Source organism: Poecilia formosa, unplaced genomic scaffold, assembly GCF_000485575.1.
Source record: "Poecilia formosa unplaced genomic scaffold, Poecilia_formosa-5.1.2 Scaffold437, whole genome shotgun sequence".
Lineage (NCBI taxonomy): Eukaryota > Metazoa > Chordata > Actinopteri > Cyprinodontiformes > Poeciliidae > Poecilia > Poecilia formosa.
In genome coordinates this window covers 323,906-350,652 of record NW_006800376.1, presented here as the reverse complement: position 1 = coordinate 350,652, position 26,747 = coordinate 323,906, and the positions used below count along the sequence as shown (strand labels likewise).

General features: G+C 39.2%; 1 protein-coding gene across 1 annotated transcript; it reads right to left on the bottom strand.

The window, feature by feature from the left end:
• On the bottom strand, nucleotides 1–26,469 carry ctnnbip1 (catenin, beta interacting protein 1). The gene is made up of 4 exons (XM_007577329.2): nucleotides 26,314–26,469; nucleotides 14,950–15,064; nucleotides 13,502–13,592; nucleotides 1–2,617 (listed from the first exon to the last, which is right to left on the bottom strand). Exons 2-4 carry the CDS (start codon nucleotides 15,043–15,045, stop codon nucleotides 2,559–2,561), a joined length of 246 nt encoding a protein of 81 aa, XP_007577391.1. The 5' UTR covers nucleotides 15,046–15,064; nucleotides 26,314–26,469; the 3' UTR covers nucleotides 1–2,558.
• Between the last annotated feature and the right edge of the window lie 278 nt (nucleotides 26,470–26,747).

Genomic DNA, 26,747 nt, shown 5'->3' with positions numbered 1-26,747 from the left:
TTTAGCTTTTTTAAAGTTCTTTAATGGTTCAGTTGGATTTGGAAGCATTAGGGCAGTATGGTCAGCAGCCATACGAAACCAAAAAGAAACCAAGTAATTGATGTAGACTGGGAAGGGAAATAAAATACAAGGCAACAAAATAAAAACACCAAAAAAAAATAGACAATTAAGCAACATCCGGTCACAGTAAGATACACAATCCTGCCCTCAACTTAACAGCATGCTGAAAATCAAAACGGGGAGATTTTAAATTCAATGAGGATCTCTCTCTCTCTCACACACACACACACACACACACGCATTCACAACTTGATCCAAGGCTGCAGTTCAGCCCTGATGGGAACAATGTACAGTAAGACACCTTAGAAAAAAAAATGCATAGAGACAAATAAAGAATGTTTTATAATAAAGTAAACATAAAAATACAGACAGACCTGTTGGCCGTTTACATTGCGATGATTGTTGGAAACATTCAGTTTGAACTTACCGCCAACAACAACAACAAAAACATTTCTAAGAAGCTGATAGCTTCCACAAATACCAACAATGTACAAACAATGGTCATTGTGACAAGGCTGAATAAACATGAGAAACCACAAAGCAGACATGCTTGGCTTTAAAACATCTTAAAACAAAATTAAATAAATCAGCACGTTGTTAAGAAATATGCCTGTTGAGACACAAATCTTTTTTTTTCAAAGTCCAGCTGCATCAATTAAAGATTTAACTTGTTTTTTTTTTTTGTAAATGACAAATAAAAACACATTTACAAACATTTTTCACCCCGCAGTAAATCAAACAAATAATCTTTGTCCTAGATATTAAAACGTTTTCTTATTTTCTATTTTTAAAAACAACTATCCCGCTGATAATAGTGCAACAGATACAGTACGGTTAAAAAAAACAAAACAAAACAGCACACAGTTGTAATGTTTGGCGTCATGGGTTTGATTACAGGTAGTTAAAGTTAGAGTTTGTGTGAATTTAGTGTAAAAAAGAGTCGCTGCTTGCTGGTTAAATTAATTCCTGATTTTGTGAAAACAATATTGTCAATTCAGGAAACAATAAATTACACCACCAGCTCGTTTTTTTTTTTGTTTAAATTGGCACATGGAATTCATTCTTCCTAGTTTCCAGCTAAACGTACAATTCAAAAAAAAAAAACTAAACTCGTCACAATGAGAGGAAAAAAGAAAAAAACAAGCAGAAAGGATGTTTACACCTGTGTTTCATGTTTGATTCGATAACGTCTGGTAGTGTCTCTGATTTCTGATCAATCGCTTATGATTAAAAATAAACACCGACAGGAATAAAGAAAGCAGCAGAAAGATGAATAATAAATTGGGCCTCATGCACATATCCAGATTTAAACAAAGACCTTCAGGCGTTTCTCCTTCATAAATAGCGTCGATTGATCCGGCACTTGTTACGCCGTGAACTAAACATGAACGATTGATACTCGCACTCTGATCAATCGGCCTGTCGATACCTCGTCAGAAATCCTACGGTTCAAACCACGATTCAGTAAAGCGTCGCTGTTTTTCTTCTTTGCGATTTCCAATTAGAAAACAAACGAGAACCAGCTGCGCCCGTCGCTGCAGAGCACGGCCGAAGCCGACCAAAGCGGCAGACGAGGGGTCAGGGATCGATGCGTCGCTGAATGAGTTCATCTGGGTCCTGCAACTAAAATGTGAGCCTCGTAATCAGGCCACAGTCCGGAGTGGAGAGTTAATTAAATTTAAAACCATCCTAAAGGAAGCAGAAAATCTCTTCAAACACTGATGCGGTCATATGCAGCCGTTTTTTTTTTTGTTTGTTTGTTTTTTTAAAGTAGTTATTCCTTATTTAATGTTTTCACACCAGCTTCATCCTATAAATGACCGAATGAGATGAAGTGGTAAATACTAAAGCTGGACTCCACCGGGGAGACTTTCTACCGGATCCTGAGACGCGGTTGTAACTTTAAATCTGCTGAAAGTTTTTTTTTTTTTTCTTTTTCTTTTTTACAAAACGAGGCCCCTCGTTAACAAAACAACACACAACAGCCAAAACCCGAAACTAACGGCAGGGCTTTTAAAAGCAGAAAAACTTGTCAAATGTCTCCTCTAACACCATCAATTATCACTTCTCTTCGCCTTCGGGTCAGCTGTCGAGAAGGTCCGCCTCGGTGACCGCAGCAGACGTGACGCTGCCCAACACCTCGACGCGGACAGAACCGAACAAAAATCAACCCTCGATGCCGCCACAGAAAATAAAAAAGAAAACCGAAACCGACAATTACCCAATTTGCGAGTGTGTTCACAGATTGCCTTATTTGCCAAGGCCGCGGCCCACAGTGACCCGCTCGAGTGCAACCCGGGTGCCGTCAGTAGGCGAGGAAGGGGCAGGATGTAGGAGGCGAACACCGCGTCTCCTCCTCCTCCTCTGCCTCCTGCAGGCGCCCCTCTTCTCCTGAGCTCATCGGTGTTGTGTGTGTTTGTGGAGTTGGATGTTGTGAATCATGCGCAGGGCGGGACAGCGGGTGTGTTTGTTCGGGAAGAGGTGGAGAGAGGCCTGGGTCACTGTCGTCGGTCTTCTGTCTCTGACCGTGAGAACGCCATCACCACGTCCTCTGCACCTGGGATACGAAAAGAAAAAAAAGAAAACATGTTCAGAGGAAATGAGGAAAGCATTTAAAGGAGGTTGGAGAGTTTCCTTTTGTAATAAAAGATAAATGATTCAGAGAGGAAGTGATTCCATCTCATTTGCCAGTGTGTCAATCAGAGACTTTGACCTTCGAAACAGAGTGTGAGACAAGTGAAATGCAACAGGCCTTCTGCTTTAAAACGGGCATCTGTAAAATGCAACGACTAGTGCAGTTTCATCATATATTCATGTTCTTCTTCTTCTTCTTCTTGCGTAAACTGCAGTATTTTAGATTTTATTTGGCTTAAAGCTGCAGTATGTAATGTTTCATTAAAAGAAAACAAAAGCTTTTTTTTTTTTAATTGGTTAAAAGTGTTGTGGCAGTATAGTCAGACATAATCTTTGAAAAGATCAATCTCCTACATTTTTGTCCTTGTCTTCTATTGCACAGCTCTCAGTCAAAAACCACCAATCAGAGTCAGGAGGAGAGTCTTAGCGCTGTCAATCACTCTCATGTACTCCTGGTGCTAATGGTGGAGAAACATACCGTTACAGGAAAACTGTTTATCTGCCGTCATCGGTGGCTATGCTAACTAGCCTGAGCATTCATGACATGCTGTTCTAGCTGCAGCAAAAATGAAAATATTCTCTCTAAATGATTCATATATGCATTTACTTTAGAAGCCTCTCTCAGGTACTCACTGAAAATCACTAATACTTGAGAGCTGATCTACAGTCCTTGCAACGGCCTGTTTTAGTAGTTCAAACACAGTTAGTACTAAAAATGGAAACAGTTTAATATCTAAGGTTGTGCTTATTTTTGCTCTTGAAGGTTCAGCCAATCAGTGTCAAGGAAAATGAGTGGTGCATCTGGATTGTGCTAAGTGTTAAGTAGCATTTCAGCTTCCAAAGCTGCATTTTCTTTTAAACATTTTAGATACGTTCTACAAAAACATCTATGAATAGGCAAATTTTCCATGAATCATTTAAAGTTATGCTGCACAAAAACACTGTAGTCCTTCAAATATGGACATTGTGGGCCAAAAATATTTATTTAAATAAATATTTACAGCCCTACGAGTCTGAAAATACCAGTGAAAACTAAAGCCTGTCTACTCTTTAGAAGGTGGGTGTCATTCCCAACAAAAATGGTATTTTTAAGGGTACAAGTCTTTTTTTATATATACATTTTAAACAATTTTGTTTCAAAGGGAGCCTTTCATATTGCTGATCAGAAATAAACTTAAAAGAACATTTTAAATCTAAATCTGCCAGACGTGTTTAACAACGTTCACTAATAATCAGTTCTCCTCATTCGGTTACAGGCTGGTTATCTTGTAAATTATACATTAAAGAAGAGAGCAGAGAAAAAGTGGGAGACAGGACACAGAGGAAACAGAGTGATTGTACAACATTTTGTAACATTATGTGAAGAAGCTCAAGCGTCTTTTGTTTTCCATTCTGACACCCACGGCTCAAACACCAACTCTAGTTCGACACGTGAAACGTGGGTTCTTATAAATCCAGTCAGCTGTGAACGGCGAAGCTGAAGGAAACGTCCCACTGTGAACGTCGGCTCGGTGGACGCGGGTAAACTCTTGTCTTGCTGGATACACCTGCAACGTAAAGCCGCTCGGTCGTCTGACGCGGCCGTGGCGACGCTCTGAGTGGGCTGCTGACAGCAGTGTCCTGATAACACCCAGATCTGAAGCTTCGCTGCCATTCAATCTCCTCCACTGAGGCAGCCTGAGGCGTAAGGCTGCCTGATACCAAAACCAGCCGATATTATCACCATTAAGCATCGTTTAGAGTCGACTCGCAGGCGTGACATGCTAGTATTTCTTTCCTTTGTGCTAGGCTAGATTATAATTACAGCCTCCTTGGTGTTTATGTGACTTATGAGTTCTGTCAAATACACAATAAAACCCCGTCTGCTGGCTTTTATTTAGAAACAAGTGATTCATTAGTAGTTTGTCAACTAATTAAAATACTTATATGGAGTACAGCAGATCTGTTTGAGCAGCTTTCCTCTCCAGAAAGTGTTTAAATACCAGGACTTAACATTTACTGCCAATTTAAATGTGCAGCTGTTCCTTCATGTCACAATCAAATAATTGTCAATTTCAGCTCTTCTGTGTCTAGACCAGGGGTCTGCAGCCTACGGCTCTGGGGCCACTAATGGCTCTTTTTTATACATTTACAACAAGGAGAGCTTTTATCACAATAACTGAATGACACAGTAATTTTTCCCCCTATATGTTTTCTTTAATTTACATGATTTTAATAAAGGAACATGCTATTGAAGAAAATATCTCAATCCACAATTTATAAAATTATTATCTTTCTTTATTTTGATAACATAAAACTAAAAGGGTGGTTTTTTTTAAAAAAAATGAAACATTTCCAGTAACATATTTATCAGAAATTATAAGTGACATTTTCAGAGCTGAACTAAGGGCAAAAATGGCTTTTTGGAGTGTAAAGGTTGCAGACGCTTGATCTAGACATCAACTTAGGAGAAATGAGTGGTTTAAAAATCCTTTGAAAAAAGAAAACTGTTTTGATACTTTTTACACACCTGGCTCAGTTTCTGAAGAAAACGTACACAGATATCTTGTGGTTCTGGTCATTAAAAGGAATAAAATGAAGGAGAAATCATGCTTGAGTGCGATAGACTACTATCACCACCATCCTGTGCTGTAAAAACACACCTTACAGTCTCAAGCATGTTTAACACCAAGATCAACACTTTTTCAAAAGGCTAGGAAGCAGTTCTGACAGCAACCTTTTTTTTGCTAGCATAAAAAAGAAAAAAAAAAACAACACTTTCACAGCAGCTTTGAGGAGTGCCTGTTAGGTTTAATCATTAGTGATTTGAAAGTAGGCCAAGAGACTGTGAGCCTCGATCCTCTCTTTGGCACAAAGAGAGGATCATCTTCATTAGACACAACAGATCCTACAAGCAAGTTTGTGTTTCACTTGGGTGTTGCTTTCAGAGAACATTTATCCTAGGATACATTCAGTACATTTTAGAACAACAGCAAGGTTAAATCTATAGGGGGAGGATGTCTTTTTCTCTTCTGAATGGGAACGATGCATGTAAATAAAGGAGGACCAGACAGAATCTACAAGACTGGACTACTTTTGTGTGTTATTGTGCGTCAAATTGTTTTCTTTTGAAAGAATTTAATCTGGAACAATTCAAAATGGAGACAATTTTGCACCTGGACACATCCGTCACCTTCACTGCTGCACAACTAAATACAGCTCCAACAAGGTCATGCTGCAGCACAGCAACCAATATTAGGCCAAGGAAAGAAGGAAGGACTGAAAGACGCAAGGACAAAAATGAAGGAAGGAATTGAGGTACGACACAAAGGAACAAGTTAGGATAACAAGTAGGAAGGACAGAAGAAGGGAAGGAAAAGGAACATTGTAAAGAAAGAAAAGAAAGGATAGAAGAAGAGAGGGACTATGGAAGGAACCAAGGAAGGATGGACAGAAGGAAGGGCACAAAGCCTGGAAAACCAGAACCTTTCCTGATTCCTTATTTTCTTTTTTCCAACCTTATCCAGTCCTGAAAAAATACAGAAACCAAGTTAAAAGTTGCCGTAGGAACGCTGCAGATTGACGGACATAAACACCATCTGAACTGCACGGTGTTTGCGTGAAAGATTTCTCCTCCCCGTAACAGACGGTTCAGGCCAAGGGCTCAGAGCAACGCGAGCCAGAAACCAACAGATATTCTCTCAAAATACCCCCAGAGGCCGAGCTAAATCTGAACACAAGCGCCTGAGAGTCATGTTCGGACCTCGCCCTGATACCAACACACGCTCTCGGAGAACGCACACGGCAACAAGCTCTAGCCACTGAGATGGAAACGTCAGGTCCCTCAACGCTGTTGCCTAGCAGCAGATAAGAATCGGGCTGCGCCGGGGCCGCTGCGCACGAGTGGGCGGCTCCGTTGTTGGTAAGCTTTGATGCAGCTCTGCTTCCAGCCGTTCTCTTGCCTTCCCATCTGCCTCAGGCTGAACCGCTCTTTACCTCCGCTTCCCAGACGGAGGTGAACACAAAGACCTGCGAGGGTCGATTTGCTCGAGAAAAAAAAAGAAAAGAAAAAAAAAAAGAAGAAGCAGCAGCAGTATGTCTTTAACTGATATGTTCTCTACAAATCCCTCTGTAGAAGAAGAAAAAAAAAATGACCCAGAGTCATTACAGGAATCATTATTTCTATCAACATCTAGAGCTGAACAGTCTTGTTCACTGAACCAGATATTTAAAAAGAGATGCAGCTAAAGAATTTAATTTCTTAAATTTTCTATTAAGAAAAATTCTATACAAGATCAAAGAGTGGATCATTTTTACCGATATCCCCGTTTCAGGACAGCATAATCAGGAACAACCTGAACATGCAGGCCTCCTCTACACTTCTGAGGCAGCATAAATCAATATTTGGCTTGCTTGAAATTAAAAAAAAAAAAGCTACATGAAAGCTTCGGCGAAACCTCCAAGGAGAAGAAATCTTTTATTAAGCTCAAAGGGAGCCTGTTTGAAGTGAGAGGAATGAAGCGCTTTCTGCTCGTCTTTCTAGACGGGGGGGGGGAGCAGAGAAGCGTCTGGATTGATGGCTCTGGTGTTGCTGTGGTGCAGCACCAACAACATTTAAGGTCACGATCTGTGCAGGGTCGGCTGAGGGGACAAAGGCGCTGAGAACAGCGGCGTTAGAAAGGCTGTAGGGACGGGTTGTGTGAGGTTCAACACTCAGTATCCAAAGGTTTGGGCTGAAAACAGTTAATCGATTATTGGAAAAAAAAAACAAAAAACAAAAAAACAAAAACGTAAACTATTTTAGTTTAATTAATTGTTAATATTAATTGTTAGCTGAAGTAATGAAGTCAGGAAAAAAAAAGGTCATTTGCTGAAAGAACACAAAGCAGTAATTAAGCCAAAACTGTTAAAAATATATATGTACATTTTACATTTAAGATGAAAAACCTTCTTTGTCTTCAGGTTTAGCTTCATTTTTATTTAATTCACTCAATAATAAATATGAATAGTTCCTGTAACAACTAAAAGATATCATGAATGAAGAGGAGCAGAGAGCAAGAAGTATAAACTTTTAATCTGTTCCCCTTGGTTTATAGTCTGTAAAAAGGTAAAAAAATAAATAAAATAAAATAAAAAAATCCTATTTTTGCTAACAGAATTGCTAAAGAAGTCGAACAGAATGGCCTGAACCTTTCAAATGTTGATGCAGAAGTATTTTTTTAAGCTACAGGTGCATCTTTTGGCAATTAAGTGTTTTCTCAAGTTTTTGTAAATTTCAGATATTAGAAAGTGGTTGAGGTGTGTAACACTACAGATAAAATCCACAAATTCCCAAACAAATGCTGCACATACACCTAATTTCAGATTTTAGATGTGTCCAATTCTGTCATTTTTCAGTAATGGAAAACATTTCATCTCACTGAATGATAATTGTTTCAGAAGACGCCTTGAAATGACTTTTGTCATGATTTTGCATCATAATTATTAAACTGAACCTGCCAAATTTCAGATCTTTTATTTAAGCCATTTAAAGGTTACAAAGTTAATTCAACATGATTGCATTAGTGTTCATTTTAATCTTCAACTGAAATAATTAAATTAAGTGAAACCACCACACATGAAATCATCTTGTACTAAAGATTTAGCAGTGCAGTCTGACAACAATTAGCATTCTCTCAGTTTATAGAGCAACCTCAGATCCCTGAAGGAAACTCTTGTTTCCATGGATAACTGAGGTTTCTCTGGCAACTTTTCCTCGCCTCTCATTCGCAGAAGCCCTCCACTGGAGGCCACTGGTTTCCTTAAGAGAGAAACCAGTGGCCTCGTTCTGCGAGACAACACAGATTCTACAACTGTTGCCTTTGTGTGTTTAAATGAAAAGTAAATACCGCAAAGCCGTAATTAAAACGGTTAATTAAGAGCACCAGCAGTCAGAATACAAAGGAAACGCAGTCACCACTGTGTAACAGTATTTCTGTTTCTTTGTGTCTTAATCCACTTAAAAAACAAACAAACTAAACAACACAGTCACACGAGTCAAGAATGAACTAATTTACACTAAAACAAGCCTCACTTAATGGGTTCATGCTCTTCCCAACATAATAACAGTGTTCATACAAAGACTACGGGGTCCTGCAAGGCCAAAGCATTAAGAATTCAGAACAAGACAGCTGAATAAAGAAAATCTCAGTGCTGCGCCTTAGCTGATAAATCCTCCTTGGCTTTAATTAAAATCCGCTAAACTTTTTTTTCTCACTTTTTGCATTTATGCTAATGAGCCAATTAAAATAATCCTAGATGCAAATGAAGTGACCCATAAACAGCACAACAGCTGACTTTTCATCAGCGAGGGAGAAATTACATTTCTGCACAGATTAAGAAAATACAAATATTCCCATCATATTTCCCTCAATTGTAAATTTCAAAAATCAATCATCAGATTATTCCTGGGACTCCTCGACTGTGCTGATAAGAGGGGATCCTGTCTCAATGCGTTCATTTGTTTTTTTTTGTTTGTTTTTTTTAACTCTGCAAAACTGCTGCAAAAAGAAGCTGCAGCTCCTCAGACCTGACAGGAACCAACATGATCTAGTTCTCTATTAATCAAAATTAAAACTGTTAATTGATCTCCTATATCAACTAATGTTATTAGAGGAAGTGTAATGTATCAGAATAACCTATTTTATAACCTCTAAAGATCTAAAACAATTGCATTTTAGTTTATTTTTATATGATAATAGGCCTGTCGCGATCACATGATAAATTAAACCTATCGACCTCATTTTAATTATCGGTTTTATCGTCTCTTCCTGTCTTTTTTTCTTTCTGTGATGACACTGAATGAAAAAAGGCTCAGCTCCGGTGCTCTCCACTGACCCTCCCTTCCTCATTTCCTTAGTGTAATGTCCAGCTCACACTACACGGGCCGATTGTCGGCCCATTTTCAAAACATGAGAGACACATAAGCCGACAGAAATCCTAGGTATAACGAACGGTTCGATCGGGTTCGTCATGCCATGTGGTGTCCAGTCACATGGGCACAAAATAATGGCTACAAGTCCAGTTAACTAATTTTAAAACCAGGCATTAATCAATGCTTTACTAGAATCTACCTGTGATGCATGTAGCGTCAGCGTAAAATCCTGACTGAATGAAAATCATTATAACCTATTTGTCATGTTAACGAAGAACAGCTGAAAAGTTACCGGGTTTATCAAGTGCGGTAGCAATTTGGCTCCAACTCCTCCCCTTGTCATTTCTATATTCTTTCTCGAAATGTTGAATAAATATTAATGTTGTTTCCACATATCATCTCCGATGTCCACTGGATTTTGGGTTGTGCCATGTCAGCTGTTTGGGATTGTTGTTTAGTTTTTATTCAAGTACAATTTTTGTTAATGGAGACTGAGAATCCATTTTATTTTTGGTTGTTTTGTTTATTTAGTTCATCAGTTCCAGTGTTGTGTTCTTTTGAAAATAAAGTGTATCTATATATGGCAGGAAATCACATGCATTATTACATAATTTCCATTAAATCAGTGTCAGAAGGTCTAGAAACAATATTATCGTTTATCGCAATGATTTTGTAGACAATCAATTGCTCAGCAAAATTTGTTATCATGACAGGCCTATATGATAATGATGCTGCCATTAACTGCATCCCAAAAAAATAAAATCCCTGAGATAAATTGGAGTTTAAAAAAAACCAGTTGAAATGAGTTAAAATCATACAAAAGTGGAATTGAAAATAATCATTTGGTTACTGCTTTAGATCAACTTGAAATAAAAAAAAAAATATGTTACAATATTAAATCCAGGTACAACAACATTTCCATGCATCATTCAAATTAAGTCTGGGTTGCAGTTTATTGCAGTTTTCTCGTTTCAAATAACATTGTTGCTGTAATTTGCAGTTTTTACACTTCTTGTAAATACTATAGTTTTTTTCTTCTCTAAATTACTTTACTCAACTGCAAATCACTATTAAGCTGAGTTCGGCATTTAAAAAAAAAAACAAAAAAACTTGGCAGTATTATTTTTCTTGTGTTGTAAATTTCTCCGTACAGCACAGTCTTATTTCTATTTCTATATTGTTGGACTTTTGTGTGAATATGACTGCTCCCACTTACCTTAAGTTCCTGCTGTGACACCTGATTGACAACAAAGCATGTTTATATTCTACTGTACCAAAAATAGGCAGCTGGGAAACTGATGCACTCTGTAGCAGTTTAGCGCACAACTGCTAAGTGTTAAAATAATCAAACATGAGCTGAGCTTCTCATCTAAATGTTCCCTCAGACATTTTTTCCTCAGATAATCCTGGTAGACAGATGTGTTTAGTTTCACGAAGTGCCTTCAGCAGCTTAAAATAAATTCATGTCTGACATTCAAGCATCACAATGTGCTTCTATGTGAAACCGTAAACCTTCTGTTCATCACAACCCAGCTGGAAAGACTCATCTTTGAAAGGAAGTTTTAAAACTTGACAAACTTCATCACTGCAGCAGGTAATTTATCCACCATGATTGTTTTGACGTGCTTAGGTTGCTCACGGTGAGTGAAGTGAAAATAAAACATTATTTTTGCTTTATAATAAACAATACTGGTGCTGACAAATGTGATATAAAGTGTTTTGTTACTATAACATAATGTCTCATCTCTCTTCTTCAGTTGCAGCATCTGATTCCTTAATTATATACATCAGCGTGGCCTGCTGGATCAGCGACATTCTGATTAAATATGGATTTCATTCAAATTAGCTGATTAACCGTCACTCACTGCAGCAACAGATGCTTGTGCTGTTACTGTAACAATGCAGAAGTTAGAGATGTGCAACAGTCTTGCCCTCAAGGTTAACACTGCAATTCATTTTGTTTATGGAGCAGCTAAAATCGCTCCTTAAAGTTTTAAGGAGAGGTCGAAGTTCACTTGGGGAGCTGCCCACTCCCCAAAACGATGGCCATTAATCCCATCAGAATGAGGAACGCAGAGTTCAAGCATCTCAGGTAGAAAAAGAAAAACAACAAACAACCAATTTCAGGTCAAAATTATCAGTCTATTTTAACACCAAACATTTTTATGTACAACACTGGGCAACATCTGGGCGCTCTACGGCTAACAGCCTTGTTATTTTCTAACAGACCACTGATGCGCCGTCAGAAACAAAACACCCTGCTGCTGGACTGAAGCAGAAGCATATTGATGGAGCAGCTGCTGCGTATGACAACATGAACCAACACCAGAAACTAAAGCCATGACAGAATGGTTCGCTCCGTCTAACGTTTGAACTCATCAGTAAAATTCAGTTTAAAGTTTATCGTACTGTTATTATTAGAAGGTGTAAATGGAAGAAGCAAATCCCATCAAACACACTCAGGCTTGCCAACACACACCGAAACACCTCATCCTTTGTGCAGCCTTGAATATTTAGAAACGGATTACCTGTCCAGCGTGTGTGTAAATACCTAATCACAATACCTCGGACCAGTTCTGGACCACGAATAATTCATGGGCGCACGGAGGATGTTCAACGCATCTATTCTCTAATGTATGAAGAACAGTATGTATGAAGCACCTTTCACCTCTTCCAATCACCACATAACTTATAAGAAATGACTCCACTGTATTGACAAAGCAAAGACGGCAGAACGTTTGTGAACGAATCCCTGATGAGGCTATTATAGATGCTATAAACCTCCTTAAATGATGCCATGCTTCACGTTCTGCTAGTTAATGAACAAATGTGAGGCTGTAATGAAACCTGCACAGCCTTAACTGCATCTCTTATAGGAGTATAAAAAAGAGAGATTATTTCCACTTCTCTCTGGTATTGATTTCGTCATGACAGAGAAAGGACATAGGCAAGGACACCAACCTAACACTTTAAGACATTGCAGGCAATTTTGTGTTTCCAACGCCCCCTGAAGCCCTGAAGGTGTGAACGTCATGAACAGGAAAGCAGGACCTGAGACACAGCAGGCTGCTGCCTGATACTCGATTACTGGACTGGAAATCCAGCAGAACAGTTCTCTGCTGGACAACTGCAGTGCCGCTGCACTTACACTGTTGCTTTAATGCAGCGCCATCTTGTGGTTTAACCTCAAGCAGCCAGTGGGTGGGAGAAAAAGCTCAACAGCGCACTCTAGTGGACTACTCTGAAAAAGAATGAATGTTCATAAAGCAAAAAACGGCAGACCTGAGTGCTGATTTGGTTTCCAGCAGGGGTCACCAACTCCAGTCCTCGAGGGCTACCATCCTGTAACTTTTAGATGCGCCTCTGCTCAAACACACCTGGATCAAATAAACTGCTTGTTTCCAGCCTATTGCAGAGAGGAATGAATGCTGGTGAGGGAATTCAGACATTTTGGAGCAGAGGTGAATCTAAAAGTTGCAGGATGGTAGCCCTTGAGGACTGGAGTTGGTGACCCCTGGTTTACAGAGTAAAGCACTTTCTGATCGAGGAAGACAGAAATGACAGCGACGAGTGTTTCGCTCTTGCTGAGGGTGAGTCACTTGTTTCCAGCGATGCGTGGCGTTTGCTGGCCGAGAAATCTCAAAGCTGTGGTGGGCGGCTGGATGGTTCCCATGCACAGTCAGGGAGCGCGTCTGGTCTGCTGAGCTGTGCACTCTTTGAGAATGAGGTGTGTGGAGGGATCTTCCCTTGTTTTCAGATTAACCAGAGCAGCAGCTCTGCAGCATGTCAGAGCGGCAATGTTAGGATTACACCGCAGAGGGGGTAACAAAATCCCAAAACATAAACACTTAAAAAGAAAAAACATCCGGACACAATTATTATTGACTTTATGAAGTGTGTGTGTTCCAGCCTTACCCTGGTCTATATTGTGCTGTGGTAGCTGGCTCATCTGACTGTGGACCACACCTGCGTAACTCCGGAGAAAAGCTTCTTCGCTCTGTGTAAGCTGAGAAAGAGTAAACAGAGCTGCTTTATGAAGCCTAAAACAAGAACAAACAGGCAGAAACTCTGATCCCACTGACCTGCATCCTGCTGCTTTGCTCAATAATAATAATTATACAACAACTCTGAAAATCAATTTTCTCAAGGTAATATTTTTGCTCTGCCTCTTTCTTTTCTTCAGACATTTCATAGTCAGAAACATTTGCATGTATTTTCACTCTGCAGTCATGTTTCTTTGTGTCACTGAGTTAAAGAGGTTTCTGTTGGTGTATGCCATGCAGAGCTGGAAATACAGCATCCTTAAGTATTCAAACCTCTTTTCACGTTTTGTCACATTACAATCACACATTTCAGTGCATTTCGGTGACATTTACTGTGTTGACCAACTACAAAATGCTACAATTACGATCACAACCAGTCAAATCTTTTGCCACTTCCAATTGGTCATTTTTCAAGATTTTTCAGTATTTAGCTTCATCCATCTTTCCTTTAACTCTAACCAGCTTCCACAGCATATCCAAATATCACGATGCTGCCACCATCGTGTCCCATCATGGGATGATCTTAGGGCGGAGTGCCAGTTGTAGTTCTCATCAAAGTGTTTTGCTTTAGGAGACGAGACGCTTCTTCCATGCGTTTACCATGTTGCTTTCTTTCAACGGTGATTTTCTTGCTGCTCTTCTGCCATAATGACCAGATTTATGGCATGTATAATTTATATTTCTAATTTCCACAGACTTTCCCACCTGAACTGTAGGTTTCTGCAGCTCCTCTAGAGTTGACATCAAACGTTTTAGCTGCATTTCTGAATAATGCTACCCTTACCTGGCCATGTCTTTGTAGGGTTTTTCACTATCCTCTTTGATTTCATACGACGTACAGATGGCTTGAACAGGGCTCTATGACAGACTCATAACTTGGCAAACGGTTTTGTAACCCAACAGCTTTAAACTTCTCTACATTTTACTCTCTGTCTGCCGTGTTCATTGGTCTTCATGATGCTTCTTGTTCTCTAGGAAAGATCTGAAGCCTTCACAGAACATCTGGATTTATGCTGAGATTAAATTAGATGTAGCTAGACCTTTAGGTGACTTCTCCAAATGCACATCACGCTTTTTAGATTTTTACTGGTAAATAATTTTGAAAATGATTTATCATTTTCCTTCCACACTAGTTTTTGTTTGACAGACGTAAAATCCCCCCAAGTTTGTGAATATAATGTGACAAAAGTTTAAAAACATGCTATGAATATTTAATGAGATACTATATGCCAGTATATGGCAGAGGAATAGGAGCCCATTTGTCCTTATCCTGCACCTAAAATGTGAAAACCAGCCTGCTGGTCCGGTCACCATACTCACATTTGAACCCATTTTCTTGAGCATGAGCAGGACCCGCACTTTATGCTGGATGTACATGTCTTCAGGAGACTTCGCCGGCGCCTCCTCGCGGTTCATCCCCTCTGCTCCTGTGGCTCTGGTGACACAAAAACCAGCAGCGTTACACAAATTCTGAAACACATCTAATGTACATTAACGGTGCGAGTTAAAAATATTAAATTGTGTGTGTGTGTGTGTGGGGGGGGAGTTTCAGCCACAAAGTCAGGCTACATGAGATCACAACTTTCGGCTACTGTTCCTTTGCTGTAGATAATATTTTACGTCTGGTGGTTCTAGTTCACCTTTCTCTCTCTTTTTTTTTTTTTTTAAACACGTTCTGCTTTAAATTCTGATTTACAGGGGCTGGACAAAAAATTATTTAAAAAATAGCCAAAGTACACACACGTGTATGCATAAACCGGAGTGTGACCACATGAAAGCCTCTGCATACATCCCGTCTGACCTCTTTGGACGGACTCTTATCTTTCACTACGGTCACAGTGCAGCGCAGGTTTGGAGCCTCACTACTTCATTAATATTGCGAGGTAGTTTTCGCACAGATCTCACTTCTGCCTCTGACCTATTTTCACAGCCAGTCTGCAGAGATGCAGAATATAGGGAAAAAGGAGTGGAGAGGAAAAAAGAAAAAAAAAACAGACGGAGGAGGTGAAAGCAGGCGATAAAAAGAAGCTGCCAAATCTAAAGTGGGTGATAAAAAAAGGGAGAAGTTACGCTGTGATCGCTGTACGCATCAAGGTCGGTTGCTGTCGCATTAAATCTCACAATGCACCAACAATGAGCGCTGCTGGATATCCAGCTTAAGTCTGCTAATTGAAAAACCGAAACACGCAAATAAACCCGTTAAATACAAAAACTGATGTAGAAAGAGAGCACATCACTATGCATGTCAGGATTTTCTCTCCCCAAAGAATATCTCGTATAAAAAGCCTGAGCAAACCACAGAAAATGATGATAGTTCTGGCAATTTATTTTGGCCTCTTATCTGAACAAAGGGCCGCTAACGCATGCTGACAGGTCGTTTGATGTTGGGTTATATTTAATTGAGGAGCCGGCTGATCAGCCCTCTTTTCCAGAACTCACCAGAGAGAGGAAGAGTGGGGGTCCTGCTGGCCACTTAGTTGTCAAAGTGAGGCAGTGAAATCAACCAGATCAGAGCAGCTGGAGCTCATACAACTAGCTACAACGTCTATAACCGGAGCAACCTTCGGTAGACTTTTGTCGCGTACGACACAGTGAACTAACAAGCGACCAACAGAGTCGCTTATTCGCCTCAACCTTGAGGCTGATCACGCTTTTTTATTTGGAGAGCTGCTGAAGACTCAAAGACAGACAGACATAAAAAGATGGAGAGCTCTCTGGCGTCAGTTTAGCTGCTCAGGAAACCTTCAGGGGATTGGTGGTGGTGGGTGAACGAGTTTGGGTGGGGGTAGAGATGAAGGGAGGATGCTGGCGGATCGTGTAGGGAGGGGGGTGCTGGTGGCGGCAGCGTCTTTAGATCAGCCTCCGTGACGCTTTTGATCATGTCTCTGAGCCTCAGACAAATTGAAGAGCTCGCATGCCGAGCAAAGAGATGTGCGGCGTGGAGACGGAGTGAAACTCAGGAGCATCAATACGTCTTCCTCAGAGGTGTGAATCAGACGGTCACTCCAAATAACGGGACAAAAGATGAGCGGAGACTGTGGTTACTCAGCTAAAGGAGCCGTCTTGAGATAAGATCTTTAGAGAGGTGATTCTACAGCACTTACTTATTGACTTCTTCTAAAAACTCTTAAATCATATTTAGATTTCATTGTAGTGATATTATACCACAATGCAAAAATTAGGAAAGTACAACTTGGAATTTGAATACATTTATTCAATGGGATAAAAATAAAAAATCTGCAGTAGGAAATAATAGTTTTTTTTTTTTTAAATGAGTTGTGTTACAATTCCTGTGAACCTTATGAAAAACAATTACATTTTACCCCAGAATCTGGTTTTGAGTGCTCCCCGTCTGAAACATCCACCTAAAATGTTGAAGACAGCACACTTTTCATGTGTTGTGCAACATTTCAAATGATTATGGTACAAATCGGCCCATTTTTGATAAAAACTAACTGATAATGTTTTGCAAAACACAAAAACTGAGATTGTTATTGTAGATGTTTGAACAGATTTTTCACAGGTTTTTTTTTTTTTTTTTTTTACAGTTCAAGCTGTGGTTACATGCATCTATGAGGTGGTTCAGCAGTAAAGTTTACAACAATTCAACTCCTGTGATGAAGGAGAAGTTTAACTTTTACAGCAATGTTGGTTTTTGGTGACAGACTGATGAATGTTAAATACTTTTTACTGTCACAACAGTTTGAGGCCATTTTGTCAATCTTGTGAAATGTTGCAGGTGCAAACAAAGTGCTGTCCAGTTGACAAAAGCAGTTTGTACAAAGTGTTTTAGTCTGATTTAATAAAAATAAGTAGATATTTCTCAAAATGGATTTTTTTCTTACTGAATGCATAGGCTTAAATTAAAGTCTGGATTTTAATTCTTTGTTACACTGTGCTACTGCAGAATTAAGCTGAATTTAAGGCTTTTCACACATATTTACCTTGAGTACCAACAGATAAATATTTTCCTGTCTTGACAATGGTTTCTATGAGTTTGTTTGAACCTGGGAGCACTTCATTCCCAAAGCACTTGCAGTATAAATAAACATATTGCTTTTATGACAAGGCTTTACAAACCCAGAGAGGTTTGCTTTTGAAGCTTGAAAATCCATATTTAGCATCATATCCATGCAGGACTCTGCTTTGAGTGCTTCAGGTTTTATTTTTAGCCAACCCTAAAAGTGTCATCCTTTCACAGCAATACACAGACATGTGTGTATTGCTTGTAGCCTTGTAAATAAAACAAGGGCAACAAAAGCACAATATAAGAATGTTTGGTCAAAATTAGAAGTACTGCATGACTGTAGAGATGTGTCATCAGAAACGTGATGAGTACCGCAAACACAAAAAAGACAAAAAAGCTGCCTCTTCCTCTGATGTGACGGAGAATAAGCTCAGCTCCAATGTTTTTTTTTAATATACATTACATATTGTTCTGAGCTACTGATGCAAATGAGCAGAGGACATCTATTGAAGGAAGCACTGCCTTTAGAAAACGTTTCCTCCAAATACATAAGCTTGCTTTATTTTTACTTTAACCAGTTCTTTCAATCTTGGACCAGACTGCCCCTAATTGAGGAGAAAGGTGGGTAACATTTTATTTAAGCCTGTTACAATAAGCAACTAATCAATCAGTTACATGACAAACTAAAATGAGCTTGATCATTTTCATTCTCATGATTAACATTATTTGAAGGGCAATTTTGCTTGCAGACACATTATAATCTATTTTATTTTTGATTCCAGTTGTAAGTGGTTTTTATTTACAGGTTTTGGTTGTTATGTTTTATGTTGTATATTTGAAGTATCTTCCAGTTAGATGTTAAATGTGCTACACAAAAGGTTTATTTAAGACAAATAAATAATTATCAATAATGATAAAATTATCATTCTTAATGTAATGATATTTAAAACGGTCTCAAAAACAACATTATTGGGATCATTTATCATCCAGCGAAATGTATTATCGTGACAGGCCTAGTCCAAACAGGTATTAATGATACAACTTTAAAAAGTTATGTAGCTTTATGCGTTGCTATTGCATTGTCCTGTAATCTGTTGTTAGTTTTAACTTTGGCTGTCATGAGACCATAAGTAACACCCATCATGATGCATCTATGACAGATTATGATTTCTTGGTTAGCATCCAGTTGTCTTTACAAATAAATATTCGTCTTTGTTAATGCCAAGTTGTCAAAACATTTTAAATAATGTCAACTTTGCATTAAGTGTGTTATTAGTTACTGACTTTAATTCTTAATATCAGTCATAAACATTTGTGAGGAGTCCATGATCATGACAAGTGTTAGGTCACGTTTATGGAAGAGCCATGTCAATATTATGCCCTTCAATAAAGTTGATGTTATGACTGCAAAATAAGAAATTTCATTACAAAATTGACAAAGACTGTAATTATGATCCAAACAGTCTATAGTGAGTAATTATTTACATGCACATATAAAAATCCGGAAGATACAAACTGAGAAGTGTGCAAATTTAAAATAATTGCAGATCTACCATTTTAGTCAGACTAGATAAGCTACTTTGTACAAATTTAAGAGCAACATTTAAACCCAAACCACAGGGCTGTGTAGCCTTCCAGGAGCTTGGTGCTATATTTCACGTCTTCCAACCCTTCAAGTACCCCAATCAGGATCCTGTCAGATTCCTTTGTGTGTTCCCGAGGTTAGCATGTAGCGGTGGGCTGGCTCTGCATTAATCCCTCGAGGGACACTCAGCCTGCCTCGACTCAAACCGGGTAATATTCCAGACATAATCAAAGGCTTTCTTTAATGCTGATCCAGGTCTAATCCCCCTGAGACACACCCCTCCTTGCTTTCTCTGTACCAGCGCTGGGCTCTTGTAAAGAGTTGTGATGTTGGACAGAGAATTTATATCAATCAGTTAGGATATCAGGGGGCTGCTAAACCAGGCTAAGAATTGTAATAATACAATTCTTTTAATCTAATCTTCAGGGATGTAACAATTATGATTTCGTCCTAAAAAAAAAAAAAGACATATTTTTAGCAATTTACTTCATATTATAAATGACAAACCTTTTTATTTTTTCCCCCGTCACTATAATGAATGTCAAAATTTGACGTTAAAAGCACAGATTTGTGGCTTTAAAGGAAAATGTCCTAATTCTACGGATACTACGGGAGTTAGACTGTTATAATGTTCATTTTGACGTAACAACACAGAGCAATGCATGTTAATGTCCCAAGAGTGGACCTCGCTAACTTTTAATTAAAGACCCTTATCCCACATGCTAAATATAGCCTACCTCGGCTCAAGGTTTTGCAACAGGCTGTAAGCTGTTTCCAAATCCATTACACTCTATGACAGACTGGATGAAAGAAGGCATGAGCAGTATTCACAATAGGCCAGATTTGCAGAAAAAATATATACCTACATGTTAAATTAGGCATAACATGTTCCATCAAATCCAGTCATCTCCAGGTTGGATGAGTAGAGTTTAACTTCAAACTAGATTAGTTTGAACAGATTTGTGGTGTTGCATACACCATTGAACACCGAATCCAACACATCAGGTGTTGATGATCTGAGTCCACATATGAATTCAGAGTGATACCAAGACAGGACATTATAAGCCTGGCGGCCCACCAGGCTTTACTTGTGCCCCTGCCAGGCTACACATTGCTTATTGATTTAAGTCTTTTTAAAATATTTGCATTTCTTAATGCTTCATAGTTGGTGTTCAGGTGTTAATCTTCCAATCTTTCAGTAACACATGATTATTAAGTGATATTTTCAAATTTTCTGTCAACTTTAAACTTCTTTTTTTTTTACTCAAAAACACTACGAGCCGCTGGATGAATGACTGCCCTGACACCCAACCACAGGGCTTAGCAAGTCTTCTGGTGGAAACCTTGAAAGAAGCGAACTTTTGCTTTCTTTTATTGGTGGCTAAACAACTGTACTGTCAGAGCAACTACTGGTCATTTGACACTCTTGTGCCTTTACCGTTTTAATCTGTTGTTCCTCTTGTTTTTGGGTCCATGGGTCCAGTCTTTGGAAGTGGCCAAAATAACAACATAAAATCCAATTACTGAGATTTGGAAAAAAAATTTATATTTGTTATCTTTTGGAGCCAGAATCAAAATTAAATCATACATTTTGTCATTTGCACAGCCCTACTTTCCTTTAAATGATAGTTAATTGAGCTACAATTCTGGTAGTGTGCAGCAACATGTGGGGGCGGGGGCAGGACTGCGTAAGGAGATGTAAGCAAACAAAATCCTGCTCACTTCGAGTTTTCCCTGGCAAAATAATTATAAAAGACTTTAAACCAAAGGAACTCCATGAAAGAAGCTTATAGCGGTTCTGAAACTGTAGCTTTTTAAAACCTCAGTGTTTTGATACGGATACCCGGACCTTACCAAGTTAAAAGCCTAAACGCAATCAGAGAAGTTATACAGAGGTGGCGTTCAACATTGATAAGAGACTGGAGAAAATAGCATCCCCAATTGTCTTTGCCTCCTTTGATTTTCTCCTAAACATCTTAATGACAGTAAAAGTAGAAAACTTTGAGTCATTTTAACTACAGCAGTATTTCTGTTTATGGGGCTCTGATTTATGAACAGTGTAGTCAAAAGGACTTTCTACTGTTAAAGCAAAAAGATAAAAATGTTATGCGAGTCATTTTTAATCATAACTTTGAAAACTTTTCACAGTAAAGATGTGCTGTTTCCAACAATTACTGGCTGCTTTAACAACAGCACATGATTTTTGATTCTCCTTATTTGAATATCGTCCAGTTACGGTCAAACAATCAAATGGTCCATCCATTACCAAAAGTATCAATTGTCATTTCTAAAAAGTGACAAACAAAGATCAATTCTCAAAAACATTTCAGATTCCAGACATGCCACAAAGTGCAACAAGTGTACACATTATGCAACGTGATATGCTCACACATCTACAGAAGGTCAAGAAGGCCAGAGTCCGTCGGAGAGCACAGAAACAGTCGCACCCACCCCGGTTCGTTGCATGATGCTCGTACGACACGAAACATCCGGTTTACAAATCACATTCCAACAGCAAGCACGAGTCCTGCAATATGACTCGAACAGTTTGATGGCTTGAACAGATAGGAAAAACTGAGAGCGAAAAATAACCTGAATTCAATCATGAGCTGCTCCAACGTCCTGAGCAAATGTGTGAGAAACATTAGTAGGCCATGAGGCTGGTGTGGCTGCCAGCTGATCAGCCTGCCCTGGTTCTGCAGAGCAGCTGTGCCACTGCAGGTACACACACACACACACAAACACACGCACACACAACCAACATCTCGTCATATCTTGCTCACTTTTCAGTCAATGGTTTTATTATTAAAACATTTTAACAAGTAAAATCTGTCCCTACAATACATTTTTAACAGCAAACATCACCGATACTGATTTGTGTCATAAGCCTGGTCTATTAAATCTAGCTTAAGCCAAGTTGTTATTATTGACACCTTTTTTGTTTTTATTATTTTTAATGAACTTAAAGCATTATTTGAATCAAAAGAATAGCTTAAAATTCTGGCTGCCACAGATCACAATCAACTAATCGGTCAGTGTTTCTCCCAAACTCACCTCTTTTTGTACAAAGCACACCTGCCTACAGAATCGATTCTTAATCATTTCTGGAGCAATATTTGGAAAAAAAAGAAAGAGAAAGCAGACGGATATGGACAGATAAATGATAGAGAGATAGACAGTGACAGACAGAGAACTAAATTAGACGCATAGAGATGTATTGCAGAAGTTATTTTTCACGCCATTTTCTTTTCCCTAACTGAGCCAGAGCTGGAAAAATTATTTTTATCAAATGTCATACTACTCCGGGTTACAGGAACGGTGAAACACGCCACGATGGATTTGAAATCTTCAAATGAATTAAAGATGCCTCCCTGTTCAGGTCCGTCTTAAATGCACCAGTGAAGATCTGAATGATTCATTTTGGGAGAATGTGTTGTGGACAGAAGGGGACGCATTTGAGCTCTTCTGCACTCACCCGACCCGATCATAATCCCCGCAGTCAGGCATGGAGATTGAAACTCTATGCTTTGGAGCTGCTTTTTTCGTTATGGGTGGAGAAAGACTTAATTGCTTTTAGGGGCCTCTGGACAACACGTGCCACGAAATCTCTGACATGAATCTTCATCTCTAAATACAGGCAGTGTTTATGCAATCAGCTGTTCATGAACGAACGTAGAAATTAGAGGGGGGAAAAAAACTGGCGCAGTCGGTGTCTTCATTAACTCTAATAAATATGTAAATATATTAGAAGACTCTTTCTTCATTGAATAATACATATTTAAGATGTTACTGCTAATTTAAAATATGAACTATCTAAGGCTAAATACATGACAATAACATTTCCCTAAAGCACATATTTGTATTTGCCAACAACACAACATAAAATTTAAGGGATGAAACATTTGGATTTCTCACATCAATTACTTCAGAGCAATGAATTGCTTATCCCTCTTCCAAAGAACTTTTATAATAATCTCTAGACCAAGTGTGGGTGATATGGAATGAGAATTTTATCACAATATTTTGTAGCAATAATGTGAAATGAATTACGATGGTGATAAATTAAGTAATTCTATGGCACAGCATTCATAGTGCAACAAAAACAAATACTGCCCTTGAAAAACACGTCTATTTAAATTTGTCTTTTTCAGGATGTCAGTTAGAAAAAGTGTGATTTATCTACATCACTAAACTGCACACAGTAACAGCATTTAATCATATTTTAGTGATCTTTATTGATGCTCCAGTAGGATAAATAGTGGGGGAAAAAAAGAAAAAATAACATTACCCATAATGTTGCCAGGTTTTGTTTAACTTTAACATCATTAATTGGAATTTATAAAGATAATGATGAATCAAAATTATCATTATGATAAGAACATTTTCCAAAAATACAATTATAATAAATAATAAATGATACAATAAATGCCCAGCCTTACTCTAGATCAGTGGTTCTTAATCTTTTTGAGGTACCGAGCCCACCAGTTTCATATGCGCATTCACTGAACCCTTCTGTAGTGATAAATAAAATGATTTTTTCCCCCAAAGATCATAAAGACATAGACAAGATCACTAAGTCTTCTTAAAAGGTAGAGTCTCTGAGAACAGTTCTTCAAAATATAGTCAGTGTTTTCAGCAAAGTTGAGCTGACTGTCCAGCTCAACTTTGCTAGGTATTTAAAATGTGCCACAGTTTCAGCAGGTTGGCCATCGAGAGAAACTGGAACCACTTTAACGTCTTTTTTTAGATCATTTATTTAGCTCTACATTCTTAAGAGAATGAAAAATTAATAATAAATAATAAAGACTTTGCGGTATTCTGATTTAGTAATGTAATTGTGTTACCACCCCCACGCCACTAGAGGCAGTACCAACCCCGAAAAGATGCGACTAAGGAGCAGATTTAGAAGTACACCGAAAGTTACAGAATTTGGTAAAAACGGTGAGTTTTGCTTAAGAGTGGAGCTCCTTCAATCAGTGCTCCTCCGCAGCTCTGATTGGCTCAGCAATGTAACGTGATCCTCTGCAGCAAGTGATGGCAAAGCGGGGCGTCATCACGACTTTACACAAGTGTCTTTACCTCCGCGGTAGAGGCTCCGCCGAACCCCTGAGACCGACTCATCGAACCCCTGGGGTTCGATCGAACCCAGGTTAAGAACCACTGCTCTAGACCGAAGCACTCATTCATTTTTCGATTGAATTCTCATCTGAACATTCACATCAAGTCAAGACAACACAAGTTATGCCCAGATAGTACGTCATTAACCTGGCACTCGACACACGTTTATGAGGTCAAACCAGTTTTGGTCCTCCGACACCACGAGCGTGCCAAGCAGACACCAGAGGCTAGAAAGGGTCCGACAAGGACCTGCTGGTTGTATCGCAGGCATCTCTGCTCAGGCAGGGGCCTTACAACAATAGTGACAGTATTTGGGACAATGGTGATGAACTAGATTGTGAAAACATCAGTGATAAGTGGGTCATGTTTTGTCGTCGTCATGCAATGCGTGAATTCAAATAATTTGGCAGAACTCAACAAACTTGAATAGATAAGTTGACAGATGCCTAAGATGAAGATACCATTTCCGTACTTCTCAAACCCAGAAACTAGCTGATGCTTAATTAAAATTCTAGACTATTTCCATACATTTCCAAACTCCATTGAAACCCTGTGGGAAAAAAAAAAAAAAAGAAAAAAAAAAGAACATCTCATCTGGTCTATGATCACAGAGCATCTATTCTCACTCCTCAGGGTCCCTCAAAGGACCTGAAACAGAAGCTGCTGCCTTAAGCTGGTCCCTTGGGGGGTGCAGCAGCACGATTTTCAAAAGCGCCAGCATCAAAGCAAGGCAGAAAATACTGATTACAAACAGCTATATATATATATGTTCTATGTTCCGGGAACAATTTAATGTAAGTGCCTGTGGATAAGAGACAAGGAAACAAGGATATCTGGAAATGAGAAAAGGGGGAGAAAAATATATAAAAAAATATGAGGGTGATTGATTAAAATTATTCAAAAGATTTGTTAAGTGATTTTGTGAAAACGTCAAGTGTGAGATGATGACATGCTGGACGTGGGTAGCAAGACTAGGACCAAAAAAGGAGCAAGTGATCGCGGAGATTAACCGGCCGTTCCCCTTCCAGTATCGGCCGCATGCAGGCAGCTGATGATGACCCCTCATGGGGTATAAGGAGGCAAGTGGTCCTAATCTTTCCGCAAAATCTAAACAGCTAAGAGAATGTGCAAACTAAGAGAGGCTTAACATGCTGTGGTACACGACCAAGTGTGCCAGTTGCCAGGGGGATTCTGTGTGTTTGCCCATGACCAAGGCCCGACACCTGCTGGCTGCAGCACTCATCAATGTCCTGCTGCCAACAGGGAGCCAGCTTTGCCACTAAAAGGGCTGTCAGATACCGGGGAGTGGGGGGTGCAGCAGACACTCTAAAAGGCAGGGCAGCACAATGGATCTGTGGCTGCATTCAAAAATAGAAAACCTCTTAAAAGGGGGTATTTGTGGCACTAACTTAAGGGTAAAAAAAACATTAAATATTGAGGTGTACTTACAACATCAAGGTTGCCTTGTGGATATCTGTTGTAACATGTAGGAATTCATAATATATACTGCAGTTACTGTCAATTGAAATTAATATAATTTAGAGAAAATGTACTTTCTATTAATGTTTGTGGACAGAAATTGAAAAGTCACAGCTTCAAGAAGTCTAAATTGCTTTTTTAAAGCATTTTAGTGCTGCTTAGAAATCATGTTGCGGGACGTAGACAGTTAAACTGTAGCTCCATTAGCAAGCAGCAAACCGTTTACCGATATCCCCGAACCGTTTCAGAGCTAGAGCCATTATTGTTACGCATATAAGCATGAGCCCTAGCCAGTTATAAGTCCTCTATGTTTTAATATAAACTGACATTTTAATTGGAGGGAACCAAAGCCGAGCCGCAGAGCTAACCAACCAAGCTAGCTCGCCTAGCATGCCCCAGACAAAAGCCTGAATGAAGTTCCAGCGGAGGGAAACAGCATCCAGGTGCCGCCGCTACACGTCCGAGCACCGCGGTTCAAACTAGAAAAAATAACCCCCTTGACAAACTAATACCCGTCAAGTAAACGACAGCTCACCCCTCCTGGTCCAGCTTTACTTTCTTGTGTGATCTGTTTGAATGGGGTGTTGTTGTATTAGCAGGGCGTCCTTTTCCGGGGTCACATCCCTCCAGTCGGCAGAGCTACGGCGGACTGAATCAACCAGCAGAGACCGCGGCTGGAGCTACAGTACCGCTGCGTGCCGCAGGGGGCGCTAACGACCAAGCTGAGGATATTCTTAAGTGCACCTAAGGTTGAATTAAACTTTCCCCGATTGTTACAGTTTATGGTTTTTATTCCTTCATTTCTTTTATTTAAACACAGGTGGGCAGTAACTAGCTACATTTACTCAGGTGGAAATGTGGTTATTTTATAATTATGTAATTTATTTCTATTATTATTTTTGTTTGAGTTTTTAAAATAATAGAATTTGCACAAAACTATATTTTTGTCTAACTCAAGACGTAATTTGT

What these genes read in the sequence shown, in the direction of transcription:
- ctnnbip1 (XM_007577329.2), bottom strand. Translation starts at nt 15,045, where the DNA reads ATGAACCGCGAGGAGGCGCCGGCGAAGTCTCCTGAAGACATGTACATC. An exon ending in TCAAGAAAATGGGTTCAAAT is followed by an intron (nt 13,593 to 14,949) that starts GTGAGTATGGTG and finishes ACTCTTTCTCAG; the next exon opens with CTTACACAGAGCGAAGAAGC. An exon ending in ACAGCACAATATAGACCAGG is followed by an intron (nt 2,618 to 13,501) that starts GTAAGGCTGGAA and finishes TTCGTATCCCAG; the next exon opens with GTGCAGAGGACGTGGTGATG.